This window comes from Dermacentor albipictus, chromosome 6 (assembly GCF_038994185.2).
Source record: "Dermacentor albipictus isolate Rhodes 1998 colony chromosome 6, USDA_Dalb.pri_finalv2, whole genome shotgun sequence".
Classification (NCBI taxonomy): Eukaryota; Metazoa; Arthropoda; class Arachnida; order Ixodida; family Ixodidae; genus Dermacentor; species Dermacentor albipictus.
The window spans coordinates 101,801,635-101,815,366 of record NC_091826.1 but is presented as its reverse complement, the minus strand read 5'-3'; the positions used below and the strand labels follow the sequence as shown (position 1 = coordinate 101,815,366).

The following is a 13,732-nucleotide window of genomic DNA, read 5'->3' as shown; positions in this document are numbered from 1 at the left end:
GACCACTTTGGGTATATTAGTGACGTCACCGATGAATCACCAATTCGATGTACGATGACGTCACCAATCAATCACCAATTGGGTTGCTATGTCGATTTACTATGGGGGGCCGCCATCTTGAATTCCCCGGACTGAAAATTTCACGCCGGAGGGAGGTGGTAGCAGACCTAAAAAAAAGCGAGAAACGTGATGAGCAAGAGCTGACGCTCTTAAAAGAAGCGACACGCTACTGTCGCGTTCATTAAGTGCGGCTCGTGTACGTAAGCGAAACTGTTGTCTTGGAGCGCACGCTGCGAACGTCAGCCGCATTACGTCGACCCGACAAATCAGTTGGGTGGAATCGACTTGTCGGGTCGAAATTCGGCCGCAGGATTCACGGTAAACTGTTCGGCCGAGGGAGGCGTATCGTGAGGTGGGCGGGGTCAGACCGGCCTCGAAGCGGCGAGTCGAGTTGGTCGACCCGTTGGTGCGTGTCGCCCCGGCTTCTGATGCGGCGCGCTCGCGTTGGGATCACGTAAATGAAGTTGTACACGCAGCTGGGAGATTACCGTTAAAAAATAGTAAGCGCAATTTTTTTCCCTAGAATAGCAGCTTGGGCTTGTTGGTTTTCCATCCTGCTAGTAACAGCGCAAAATGTACACAAGAGACGAGACAAGAAGACACCACTAGCGCTTGTCTCGTCTACTGTCTACATTTTGCGCTGTTACTAGCAATGTTTTTGTTTGTAGAATTGCTCACTCTGTAATTAGCGCTACCCGGAAGGGAGTCGTGCCAGAATGTGTTCGGCTTGCTCGGCGGTCCCGCTGTGCGCATCTAAAAGTGGTGCCCTCTTTTGGTTCGTTGTTGCAGGTGGCGATCAAGACCATCAAGAAGTCCAAAATAGAGACGGAACAGGACTCTCTGCGGATCAGGAGGGAGATCCAGATCATGTCCTCCATACAGCACCCTTACATCATCCACATATACGAAGGTGAGCACGTAGGGGGAGTGTACTTCTTTTTCCTTTTTCTCTCTCTCTTTTCTTCTCTTGTGCGACAATGTCGCCTGTATTATTACGACCAGCGCGTAACGGGAGACGAAACGCGCAAGAAGGCGAAGATGGGCGCCAAAGCCGCACCCGACTCGCCTGCGTCTCGCCGCGGAAGCCTAAGTACCGTGGCTTTAAAATGCAGTGCGGCATGTATAAAAAGGTGATTGTATTTTTCGCAAACAAGTCATTTGCGGCAGCGCACATCAGAAATTCTTTAGAACGACAGAAAGCTGGCTATAGTTAGTATGGATTCATTATGCAGAAAAAGAGTTGTCCACTTCTCCACTCTTGTGTCCTGTCTGCACGCCTCACCTCTTTTTTTTCCATAAAGACATTCTTTATTTTTTTATTTGTTAATTAACACTGCGATCTTTCTTAAAAGGGGGGGGGCAAGAAAACAACAAAATATACACGCACGAACGAACAACAAAAATCCGATATAACAATAATTACAAGGCAATGTACGCCCTTGAACAACAGTATACGGACCGCGGATTGCGAGATAAAGCTGATTATTTCCTCTGCCGGTCAATGGAACTTGAAATTGAGGACTGCAGTCCAAACTTGGCATTGCGAACTTTCCAGTCTGCTTGCCAACTTCAGTTTATGCATGGTAATTAGGAAGAAATTCAGTTTTTCCGGCGACTCTGTGGTCCGTATACTTTTGCTCGCGGGTGTACAATAACAAGAATACGATATACAATAATTGCAATATAACGTGCGATACAATACAATGATCAGTGAGGGTCGAGTGATGCTTCTTTCAAACAATAACAGTGCACCATGTGATACGACATCATTAGAAAGAGTATTGCAGTCAATAATAGTTCGAGGAAGGAAGGAGTGCTTATAACAATTAATCCGCGAAGTTAACGGTGTTATCATCACACTGTGTCATTTACGAGTGGCGTAACCCCAAGGGTGCGCAATATTTCCTAATGTGTTGACGTTGAAATGGCCATTCGCTAACTGGAAGAACAAATTGTGGCGATAACAACTAATGTACGCACGTTTATAGGAACCAAAATTCAGTAATGTTCACGTAGTAACATTAGTGAATATTACATTGCGAAAGTGGATATCGAGCAGTGCTCATTTACTGCCAATTCTGGGACTGTAACGCCAGTTTAGAGACATGCACCCCCGAATAAATGCAGCAGACTGCGGTGGCTTTCTCTGTATTGGGTATCTCACGGAGAGAGAGAGAGAGAGAGAGAGAGAGAGAGCTGTTTAATGAATCATGGAAAGGATTGCCTGGCGGCGTATGCCCATCGTGCTACCACATATAGGTATAATGAAATTATATGCACAGTGTACGTCAGATTCATAACATACACAGAGCATTCCACAACCAACTAATCAAACAGCAAGCAAACAAGCAAGCAAATAAACAAACAAAAAACAAACAAACAAACTAACTAACAAACTAACCAACTAACTAACTAACTCATTGAGACCAGTGTCTCTATGGAGGGCTAAAAGTGCCTTCGTTGCGCGTAGCCAGCAGTCCCTTGGTCAACTGAATGTCGTATCTCAAGGCATGACAGTGTTACGTCAATATTCAGTATTTCGCGGAGGCGTTTTTAGTGCACTTCGGTCACAATACGACGCAGTGTACCAGTGTGTACTTCAATAGGGGTTGCCGTTGAGCTAGTTGGTACATGGTAAATGGTACTGAAACGATGCACATTAACGGGACAAAGAACAAAGTTTTCCTCGTCTCATACGTTTGCGCTGTTTTCGTTCCAAGTATACCCAGTGCCTCCGCAGTCGTATTTATGCAGAGCGGAGGTTGGCTATTCCACGCAACTCGCGCGAAGAAGCCGAGAGCAAGTGAAGGATGAGCTCGCCGCATGACATTGCTTTGGAAAGGGGGGAATAAAAGTTCATTCACTTCAACGTGATCATCCTGAAAGGAAATCCGGATATGGGATCACTGGAACGGAACTTCGTAGTTGAAGGAAAAAATTCGTTGAGTTCCAGCGTTCGGACCTGTACAATCGCTGTAGCAGCCGAACTGTAGTTTGGAAGCCCGCAGCAAGCTGCACGAGGATAGACTGAACTTCTAGGAAAGTGCAGCGCTATTTAGGAAAATGGAGCGCTGTGATGACGAGAGATGAAGAAAGTACTACTAATGCCTCAACTTGAATCACAGGATGCTGGAGTAACCCAGTGGGTCAATAAGTCGTGCGGATGACCGCATACAGCTTCGTTTGGCTGACGGTATGTGATGAGGAAAAGTTACTGTCCGCCTAATTGTGGCGGGTGGCACTTATTCCCCTTTGATACCTTGCATTACGTCAAATGACTTCGTCTAATGCCTACGAGCTTGTTTGCTAATTTTACCGCACCACCCGAAACCTCTGCGGTCCTTGACTGACCACCGCTGTTATCTGCTACCCCGCATTCCATGACCCTCCCAACTTCTATTGTTCCTCTTAGCCTCAACTATAACATGGGCTACCCCCGTTTGTACACTATGTGCAAACCGCTGTCATCCTCTCTCTTACGTCACATCCGTCGCCATAAGTATTTCCGGAACCGAGTTTCCCTTTCGCCGTCGACGTCCCGGCGGAGGTTCTCACCCGCGTGTTCTTGTATCTAGGTACAACCGAAGGCCGCGTTCTCGCGTCCAGCAGATCTGGTGCTCACCACGCTCGGCCGAGTATATACCCGCAAGACGGATGTGCAGCCTTTTCTTTCTTTCGCCACCTCCTCCTTGCCGAGTCGACACCGTGCACTCCGTAGAAGCAGCGTGTACATAGACTGCGCCAGCGTCCTCTTGGCTCTCGTTAAGAAGAGTTATGTCCGTGACACTCGGTGGGGCAAACGCAGCCACTGGAAAGCGGCGTCGCTCATTCGTCGGCCGCGAGGACTTCCCGCGTGCGAGCCCCGCCGGGTCGCCACGTCCGCGTGCTCGTCCTTCGCGGTTGCCGCCATTGCGGCATGCGGTGCTCGGCCGAGGCGCCGCTGCAATGCGTCCCGTAGCCTCTGCTGGCTGCGTTTCAACGGTGAGTTTTAGTAGCTCGTTGGGCCGACCTGCCGCGGGTGGTTGTTGCGTGGACTTGGACGCGGCAGCGGTGGCGGCGGACAACGGGCGCGCGTTGACGTTTATGAAATTCGAGTTTAACAGCGAGGGAATCGCTTGGCTCGCTTTGAAAGCGAGTCTTTTTGGAAAGTCGGAGGCGGGGGGAGACAAGCTTGGCGCGCTCGCTCGCAGCTGTCCTTTGCTACTGTTGCCAGTGCCAATTTGTGTAATTTACCTCCCGCCCCCGGTGATTTTTGTGCTTTCCGCTGCTGGACACGACGTCGCGGATTGGATTCCCGACCGCGCCGGCCTCATTTCGATGGCGGCGAAATAAATTTTAAAAAGAAACGGAAGGGACGCTTGGTTACTGAAATTTAGATGCGCGTCACTGAAGCACGGATGCAAAATTCATCCGAGGCTCTTATCTTGGCTGAAGCGTATCTCATAGCCCATAGCCAAGAATGTTATATGCTTTTCTTCACACACACACACACACACACACACGTGTGTGTGTGTGTGTGTGTGTGTGTGTGTGTGTGTGTGTGTGTGTGTGTGTGTGTGTGAAGAAAAGCATATAACATTCTTGGCTATGGGCTATGAGATACGCTTCAGCCAAGATAAGAGCCTCGGATGAATTTTGCATCCGTGCTTCAGTGACGCGCATCTAAATTTCAGTAACCAAGCGTCCCTTCCGTTTCTTTTTAAAATTTATTTCGCCGCCATCGAAATGAGGCCGGCGCGGTCGGGAATCCAATCCGCGACGTCGTCACACACACACACACACACACACACACACACACGTGTGTGTGTGTGTGTGTGTGTGTGTGTGTGTGTGTGTGTGTGTGTGTGTGTGTGTGTGTGTGTGTGTGTGTGTGTGTGTGTCAGCTTCGGGACGTTGTAAACCCAACAATTCGGTTGAACGGCAATACACCGCCACCTTTCTGCTACGACTCTTTCACATTATTGAGAATAGGGGACTGGGAAGTGATAAATGTTGCTGACCAAGCAAGAATTATGGGCAATGGAAAGGGAAAGGAAGAAATATAATTTTAAAGAATGGGGCCAGATGGTAGCAGTAAGCACACGTGGGTGTTCACTGTTAGGCTGTGACGATGATCAAAACTTTTCTTGAAAACCAAGAAGAGCTTGGGTTGGCAGAAGCCGCTATCCGTGCACCCTTTCGGCGACGGCTCGTTGCTCCTCGAGATCCGAGCTGTACAGGGCCGCCTCCCAGCCCTCCCACGTTCGCCGATTTACTATGGCAACACTGCTATTTTGCTGACAAGCCCAAGCCACATGGTACAAGTCTGCCTTCTGGCCACAGAACTTGCACTGTGCCGAGAAGGACTCGGGCTTAATGGCGCGAAGCCTAGCTGGATTATTAAACGACATAGTTTGTAGCCGACGGAGGTGACAATCTTCCGATTTATTAAGACGCTTAGCGGGCCCCGGGAGTGCGTGCCTCTCAAGGTGCAAATGCTGTAATATCTCCATGTTGTTGACGGAGCCTAAGCCAGCAAGGGAGGACGTAGAGGGATGCTGGGGAAGAAAAGCTCGGGCCGAGCCTCGTTTATTCCCTCAAAACCCTAGTGACCTGGTGCCAATATCAGTTGTGTTCCGTGCAGCTCCAGGCTTAGATTCACCCACAATATTGCAAGCCAGTGGCGTGATTCTGCCGCGCGTATAATTTCTGTAAGCCGCCTGCGAATCTACACTAATGTATTCCTACGCGGAGTGCGTCGCGGCTAGGGCTCTCGCCATTTCCTCCATTTGCCAAGGTTTCCCCGTTACGAAGTGAAAGGCCGTCTACAACCTGCATTTGATAAACCACTAGGATTGCCGATATCCCCATTTCAGGACCCGCAGCGTCCACAAAAAATAACAATAAAAAAATAAAAAAAATAATGCGAATAAGTGGCATTTCAAACATGGCGGCTGTGACTTGGGGCCCTATAACGTAAAACTATTCCAATATGTTTCTATTCCAATTTCCTGACGTCACGTTTGCGTAACCACCGACGCAAGCACCGGGTTGTCACCCGCAGGGTTGTCTGAACAGACCATTCAAACGCTCTCCTCGTTCATAGGAGGTCACTTTTGTTTGCTTGAAAACGAATAACATTGCCTACACTGAACGGCTTGTCGTATCTAATTGGCTGACAAGAGGCGAGGAGAAAGCTCAAGTGGAGAGGGATTCACTGAGGCAGAGCCAGTGTACTGAAAATCGATAACCGGATGAAGAAGGTGGTGCCGGCGTCTGCGATTGGTCGGCTTTCCCTTACTTAGCTTGTGGTGGCTGGTCGAAAATCGCGGCCGCATACAACGGAAGCTTAAGAATGACGCTAAAACTGACCCTCAGCATAGAAGAGTTGGCAGAATGAAGTAGTAAACGTGCCGAAAGTGCTTGAAAACGTTACACGGTCACGCAAGAAGTTTTATTATACGCAAATACACCCATGCTCTCCGGCAGGTGCGAGTAGCCAGCTTCCCAGCGATCGGCGGCAGCCATCTTTTATTCCGTTCGGAACGGGGCAGCGTGCGGCTATTCAGAAAAAAAAATCAGTTTTGTTCGGCATATTAATGCATCTTTATCGCGTACACGTCACTTTGACGCGGTGAGTTTGTGCGGTTTTGTGACGTCGCGTGACAGGCAGGTGAAGTGGGTGCAGCCCGAAAACGTTTTACCAATAGCCGAGGGCTAATGGCGAAAAGGGGTCGAATCAGAAATAACTGCTTTTCTTTTTTTTCTCAAATCATGCATAATCAGTGTGTACACATCATATCAGATGGGGAGGTATTGCGGTTTTCGTGACGTTGCGTGACAGACAGGTGAAGTGGGGCTGATCGAAAAAAGCTTTTAACCAATCGCGGAGGGCTGATAGCAGAAATGGAATAGAAAAGTTTCGAATAGTTTTACGTTATAGCGCCCTTGTTTCCGGCTCTGCAGTTGCTACCGACGCGGACAGGCTGCAAAAGCATCGCCTTCGAGATCCGTTTCCGTTACAGTGAGGAAGCGGTCGTTGGGCGCTTGATTCGGACCACACCAATTGGAGAGAGGAATTCTGACTCATTTTTAACAGAACTTGATCTTGGGCCGCTCGGTTCATACTTAAGACAATTAACAAGACGGACGACGAGAAAACGGTGGTGAGACGAACGCTACAGGATCCGCGTTCGTCCTTGTCGCAGTTTTCTCCATCTCTGTCGTTATTGGCTACAGCGGTGACTGCTTTAAATTACTGCTTGCTCACTCACGTCGCGGCAGGTTACGCTGTTCAAAGTAAATGGGCAGCAGCGTCCTGTTTGCCAACTGTACTGCCTCGGCTGCTGCACGAAACATGTGGAAAAGTTGCTCTCTGGCAGAATGTGAAAACAAACGCGAGTAATGCCGTTTTCCTATTTCTTAGGCGTCTGGAAATGGGACGCTGCATCTGGAAGGTGCGTCTATTTATTTTTATTTAAACGATACATTCTTTTTTTTTGTATTGAACGTGCCGGAAGCAGCACGCGTCTTCATTGTCCTTGACGGCGCGTCCGCAGGCCCTGCAGTCTTTCTTATATCGCTGCTTCCAAAAGACACTCTGACCGCGACGTCGTGTTACCTCTACTAGCGAACGAACGCACTAACAGCGGCGACAACGCGTGCTCAGGTATGCCACGCCCAATTGTCGTCTGCGTGCGGACGACTGCCTCGAGCGTCCATGCGTTGAATTATTCATCGACCCCCCCCCCCCCCCCCCCCCCGCCTGAATATGCGGCTCACGAAACGTCCTGATGTAGTTCGATCGCTCGCTCCGTGCGGTTTCGATTCACCATTCCTGTAACACGAAACGCGGAATTCGTGTTCTAAGGAAAAAAAATAATTGCCCCGTGATTTATATTTGAGCGCGCGATGCAACAGGCATATAGTTTTCGCGTTGAAGGTTTTATTTCCCACTGTACGCTTTCGTGCATGGTGTGTGAGTGAATTAAACGGACGAAATTGTGAGATTACCTGGCTGCGCTTTAAGCAGCCACTTTCTATATAGGTCTCTCTCGCTCAAGTTACGCAGCGGCCGCGTTAATGCATCACATCGCCTTCGCCGTCGGGAACATCGTGCCGAGTCGTTCGTGCCGTGTTTCTGGACACTACGATATACGTATATAGCGAAACGCTTGACTGCTTGCTGTTAGAATGCCCAACTTGCCACAGTTGTCGCTGAACATGTTCCAACAGCATCTCTCCACACAAACACACACACACACACACACACACACACATATATATATATATATATATATATATATATATATATATATATATATATATATATATATATATATATATATATATATATATATATAACCCGTCCTAGAGAAAGTTCGGTCGCCGCGGCCGGGATTTGAACCCGCGACCTCGGCTTCAGCAGCGAAATGTCACGGCGATTGAGCGACCGCGGTGCGCATTCCGCGCGCGTTCGCACATGGTACGCGCTGCTGGACTTGCATTGCCTCCCCAGTGCAAACATCTCTCGCGCTCACGCAATGTCTTACTCTGCGGCGCGCACCGTCGCTCTGCGCAAGTATACCGTGCAGTGCAACTTCAAGTGATTGTTTGTGTACGACCCTCTTGATTGTAGCAGCGCTTCACACATACCCTCCTCCTACACGGGATGGTACAACGGCCCGTTGCGGCAAACAAAGATGCAGCGGTGCAGGTGTGTACATTCTCTCACGTCGACGGTGCAACGCTTTCGATGTGGGCGTTTGCGATAAACGCGCTCGGTGGTATCGCGTGACGTCAATATATCCTCTGCAGTGCGTGATCTCGCGGACGCCGCGTGGTTTCGCCCGGCCGTTTTCAGATAGTATGGATGATAAAAATGGTCCTATAAATGTGCTCGGCGTGTAATTATTCGCCAGTGAGCCGCCCATTTCTTCTCAGTTCGAATAGCGTTTTTCGCCGTAGTCGATAAAGAAATGGAGGTACGAGGGGGGAGGGCGGGGGTTATTTGCTTCGAGTAAAAGCGGTCGTCGAACGCGCCGCTTGATGCGCACCCTGATCGACGCTCATTGGCGAACAACCGCGCGCGGCACGCTGTCCACCTTGCTTATCGCGAAGATCATCGAAAGATAACGCGAGCGATCGCTGATGTACGCGCGTGCACCCGACGTCCAGCTGTGCGCGGTTTTTTTTTTTTTTAACGAGGAAGGCAGCTGCCGGGGGGGGGGGGGGTGAAGTGCACTTTCCTGGGCCGTGCGCGACATCGGCAGAAAAAAGGTAACGAAAGTCATAACAACGACAGCAACGGCTTTGCGCTGCGTTGGTATGTATACAGCTTGGGGAAGTATAGTATAACTGCTGATAATGGCGGCTGACTAGCCGAACGACAGCATTTTCGGAAAGAACGAAAGTAAGGAAGAAAGAAAGGCAGACGGGCAGAGACGGTGTCAGAGAGGCAAGGAAACGAGAGATCGAGGTTACTTTGGCCTCATGCAGCTTGACTTGCCGCTTTACGATGAAAAATAAATGGCAGGGTTTAACTAGAGTACGTGGCTTCCACTTTGGTACCCTACGCCGGGCGTGCGGGAGGGGTAAGACACGTGGGGGGAAAATGGAAGAGAGAGAAAAACAGGCAATAGTTCTTCATTAAGCCCGCAGCGATAACCACTGGCTGGAATAAAGTGCAGGTACTATAGACGTATAGTGACCACGTTTGCCGAAGGAAAAAAAAAAGAAGAAAAGAGAACGCGCACGAGCAAATATTCGCAACAGGGTGAGTCTTGTGTCTACGGCAACAAAAATCCGGGTACGACTCAGCGCATCGTAATGGAACGGCAAGATGTTCACCCAGCAAGAACCGTACGGAACGTCCGCCTTTCAGAAACGCTGGGATTCGAAGCTGATGGCAATGGCAACATTAACTGGTCAGTGGTCTACATAAGCGAGAGACCTTGAGTTAGTGGTGAGGAAAACGCAGTGAAGAGACTGGGGTGGTGGGATCGTTACATGCGTAGGTAACTGTACAATGCAAGAATAGAGGCTTTAACGAATAGAAAGAACACAAAGTATATATATATATATATATACACGAGCAAAATACCAGACTGCCGTACCTCTGGTAAAACGTAATTAACTGGGGCAGGCCATGAGTACGCATTTCTCATCGCCCCGTTCCAAAGGAGATGTTAATAGAGACCATCATCGCCATTGCCTGCCCCCGACAACACGGAATTCCACAAAAGAGCAGCGTGAGTAAGGGCAAGCTAAAACTCTGCAATTTGCATCCCTCCCTCTCCGCGGTGAAGAGCTCCCAACACGCGCTGCATGGGCAGCTGACCGCCTGATCTCTCTCCCTCTTCGAACTTGTGAGTCCTTGTGGCGTTTTTGCTCAACTCTTTGACCGGCAGAGAAAACGGTGAACAAGGCCTCCTATAGGAGGGACCGCTTATTTGAAAGAGCCGAGGGTTTCGACAATAGGATAGAAAGTAGCACGCGCGTTTTTTTTTTTTTCGCGCTTCGCTTTTTCTCCCACGACAAGGGAGCGTTCGTTATTCTTGGCGTGAATACGTGATCCGTGTTGCGTGGTTTTCGTTTTTTTCACCTAGGAGAGGAGCCTGCGTTTTCTCAAACCGAGGTGTGGGCGCGCGTGCCGGAGCGAAGGCGGCGGAAATTGTGCCAAATTTTACGCGAGAGCGCTCGAAGGCCAAGGACGCGCCCTGCCCGCGCCTTTGTGCCAGGCTCTTGAAACCCAGTGAACCGCAGAAGCTTTGTGACCAACCACCTTAAGAAAGCCGAGACGCTGTACAGCGTGGTCAACTGCTAGAGGGAACAGCCCAATGTTCGGCTCTTTGCTGGCGTTCTAACTGCGAGTGCCGCCGAAGGCGCTGCACATGCACGGCTGTAGGATGACTAGCACCTTACTATGTCTAACAGCGCGAGCACACAAAGGCGGTGGTGAACACCACAGTGGTCTCTCTCCCTCTCTTTTTTTTTGCTATTGCGATAGCAATTATGGGAACACTCCAGGCAAATTTCGGTCGTCGACGTCACCTTGCGTGTAACGTACACGTGCGATAAGAACCTATCGTTCGCCGTGTGCCGTGGGTGCGAGGGAAAGCGTGCCAGGGTGAGCCAAGAGGGACGGTGGCTTGATGCGCGCTGCCTTCTCGCGCTCACAGTATTGAAGGTCACGTGATCGAGTGCGCGCTATGGGGAGTGGAAGGGGGAGGGAGGGCTCGTGAGCTGCGTCTCCTCTTCTAGTCCAACCATTGCTGCGCATGGCGCAGCTCACCCGAGCGCGTTACATCCTTGGAGGTAATTTGCATCTGCGGCAGGCGCATAGACTGGGCGAGCGGTGATGGCTGGTGGCTTAATGTGCGCTGGCCCTTTTGCGCGCCTAGTCGGGAAGTCGCGTGCCTCAAGTTTCGGAGGCGCGTTGACGCTAGCTAGATGCAGCACGAAGCGTGTGTTTGCTGTAGCCCTCTGCCGGCGCTCTTCATTGCGCCGGCATTGTGACATTTCTAGTGTTCGCGGTCATCGAGTGACATCTGTTCACGCTTCTCTGTGCACGAGTGACACCGTGCTTGTTAATTTAATCACTGAGCGAATGTTTACTGGAATTTACGATCTTCGTGTAGTTGTCTAATATATACCTAGTTTGCCGCCGATATCGATATCGTATAGCTTTTCGCCTTTCGGGCAGAACTGCGACTTTTTTATCAAGGAGCGTTGTGATGGTTCAGCGTCGTCTCTGTGTGTTCGCGCTCTTAGATATATGGCAATGCAATACTCACAAGTCCTAGCAATCCACCCCTGTGCTAGCGCCGTACAACAACAATTTGTCTGCAGCAAGGTCGGGCGGTTGTGCACTTGTCAGAGCGAAACATTCGCGCGTGTTCTGGGGTGCGATCGCGCAAACAGCTCGCTTTTCCGTTCGTTCGGTCTGGCTGCTACGTCACAAAGTGGGCCGTCCGCAAGATTTGTGAGAACGGGAGGGAGAGCACAGCCAATAAACGAGCGAGCCCAGCCCCGGAAGTTTGCGTCACCAGTTTGGGCTTCGATCGGGGGCAATATATTACGTGCAGAATGTTTGTGATGCTTTAATAATTAAACACGTAATATAAGAAAAAAACACTTTCTGTTGCAACATATAATCTGCGTCGGAAATGTGATGCGAGAGAAGAAAACTAATTTAAGCGGCATATATTTTGGATTAGTCCGCTAGGTGGTATCGCACACGCCAAAACAAATTGGCAGGAGCGCGCAGTTCAATTGGCGATCATTGTTCATCGACTGCGAATCGTTATGTCGTCGCACAAAAATCTAAGACTTGACCCGCACGTGTCGCCGCACCAACGCGAACTGTTGGTCGCGTTCATAGAGGGCCATCCGTACCTTGTGCGGACATCGCGCGCGCTGACCCAAGAGCGTCCCGTCGACACAGGGCCGGTATTTTGTAGCGATGCCTTTTCCGATTCTATGCTTTTTCAGGCTTTTTGCGCTAAGCCAGTGGTCAGAGCGACGGTCTGCCCCCACTATCAACGGGATCAGGCCGCCGTGTGTGGTGGATGATAAGAATAGCATAGAATAAGGCATAAGGCATCGCTACAAAATAGCGGCCCAGGCCACTACACCGGGAATGCGGCCGCGATCCGTAAAGGCCGCCTTTGCACTAGGCTTGCCGGCCGTTGTCAACGGGAAGCTCACCCAACCCTGTTGCCGGCGCATCCCGGTTATTGTTTCCGCAACTGCGCGAATGGTCTCGCTCACGGAAGCCAGCCCTATGGATACAAATTCTTCGCTGCCAATGGATCTTTGGAAGCTCCCCGTCGCGAACGGAGAGCACAAAGCACTTGCCTTGCGTCGTGATGCCACTGGTCCGAAGGCCACTCATGACGTCTTCCAATTGCTCGCAGAACCACCGTACAGTGCTCTTCGAGAGCCTGAAGTGCTCGCGGAACTCTTCCTCGGTAAGCTCGTCAAATGGGTCCCGAGAGATGCGTCGCCGAGGCTGCCCGAGAGACTCCAAAAGCGCGATAATAGGAGCTGTCATCGTGACTCGTGAGCGTCAAACCGCCGAACAATGAACGCGATTCTCTGAGCACAACGTGAAACGGCGAGCATTCTCGACAAATGAGCTCAGATCAAACAACATTAAACAGAAGAACACTAGTTATATTTATCACAGCGCAGGCACAACATTTACTTTCACTGTGATCACAGTTGTTTTCAATAATTAACATCGCTAACGTTCTGCAGTGGCGGATCATCCGCTTTAATCTAAAAAAACTGGACCCCCGGCAGGGCCAACCAAGCTCGGCGAGCGACGACATTACGAGCAGACGACAGGCGCATCGTCTGCTACTAGCGCTGCTATGGCAACGGCCATTCATTCTTCGAAACGAATGCCCTTGTCGACCGTTCCACGATAGCGGCCGATTTCACTCGGTTTTGGAATGATTGACAGGAGTGTGACGTAAGCGCATTTTGTGGTCCCGCCCCGGCGCAATGACGGCCGTGACGAAACGCGCGGGCGCCAACGAATCACGAGAGGGCAAGCGAGAGAACGGAAAAGCGAGCTGTTTGCGCGATCGCACCCCTGCGCACACCTGTTCCCTTTAACAGTGGACCGCACTGTATGCCTTCCCAGCTTTCGTCTATGTAGCGCTTGCGATGCACCCGAAAAGCGGTC

General features: G+C 50.3%; 1 protein-coding gene across 3 annotated transcripts in view; it reads left to right on the top strand.

Annotated features, from left to right (window-relative positions):
- LOC135913666 (serine/threonine-protein kinase par-1-like) overlaps window positions 1-13,732 on the top strand; it is a 110,812-nt gene that overhangs the window by 57,560 nt on the left and 39,520 nt on the right. For all 3 annotated transcript variants that reach the window (XM_070541126.1, XM_065446228.2, XM_065446227.2), the window contains exon 2: window positions 850-970. In XM_070541126.1, coding sequence (XP_070397227.1) covers window positions 850-970 — 121 coding nt within the window. The remainder of the gene's footprint in view (window positions 1-849; window positions 971-13,732) is intronic.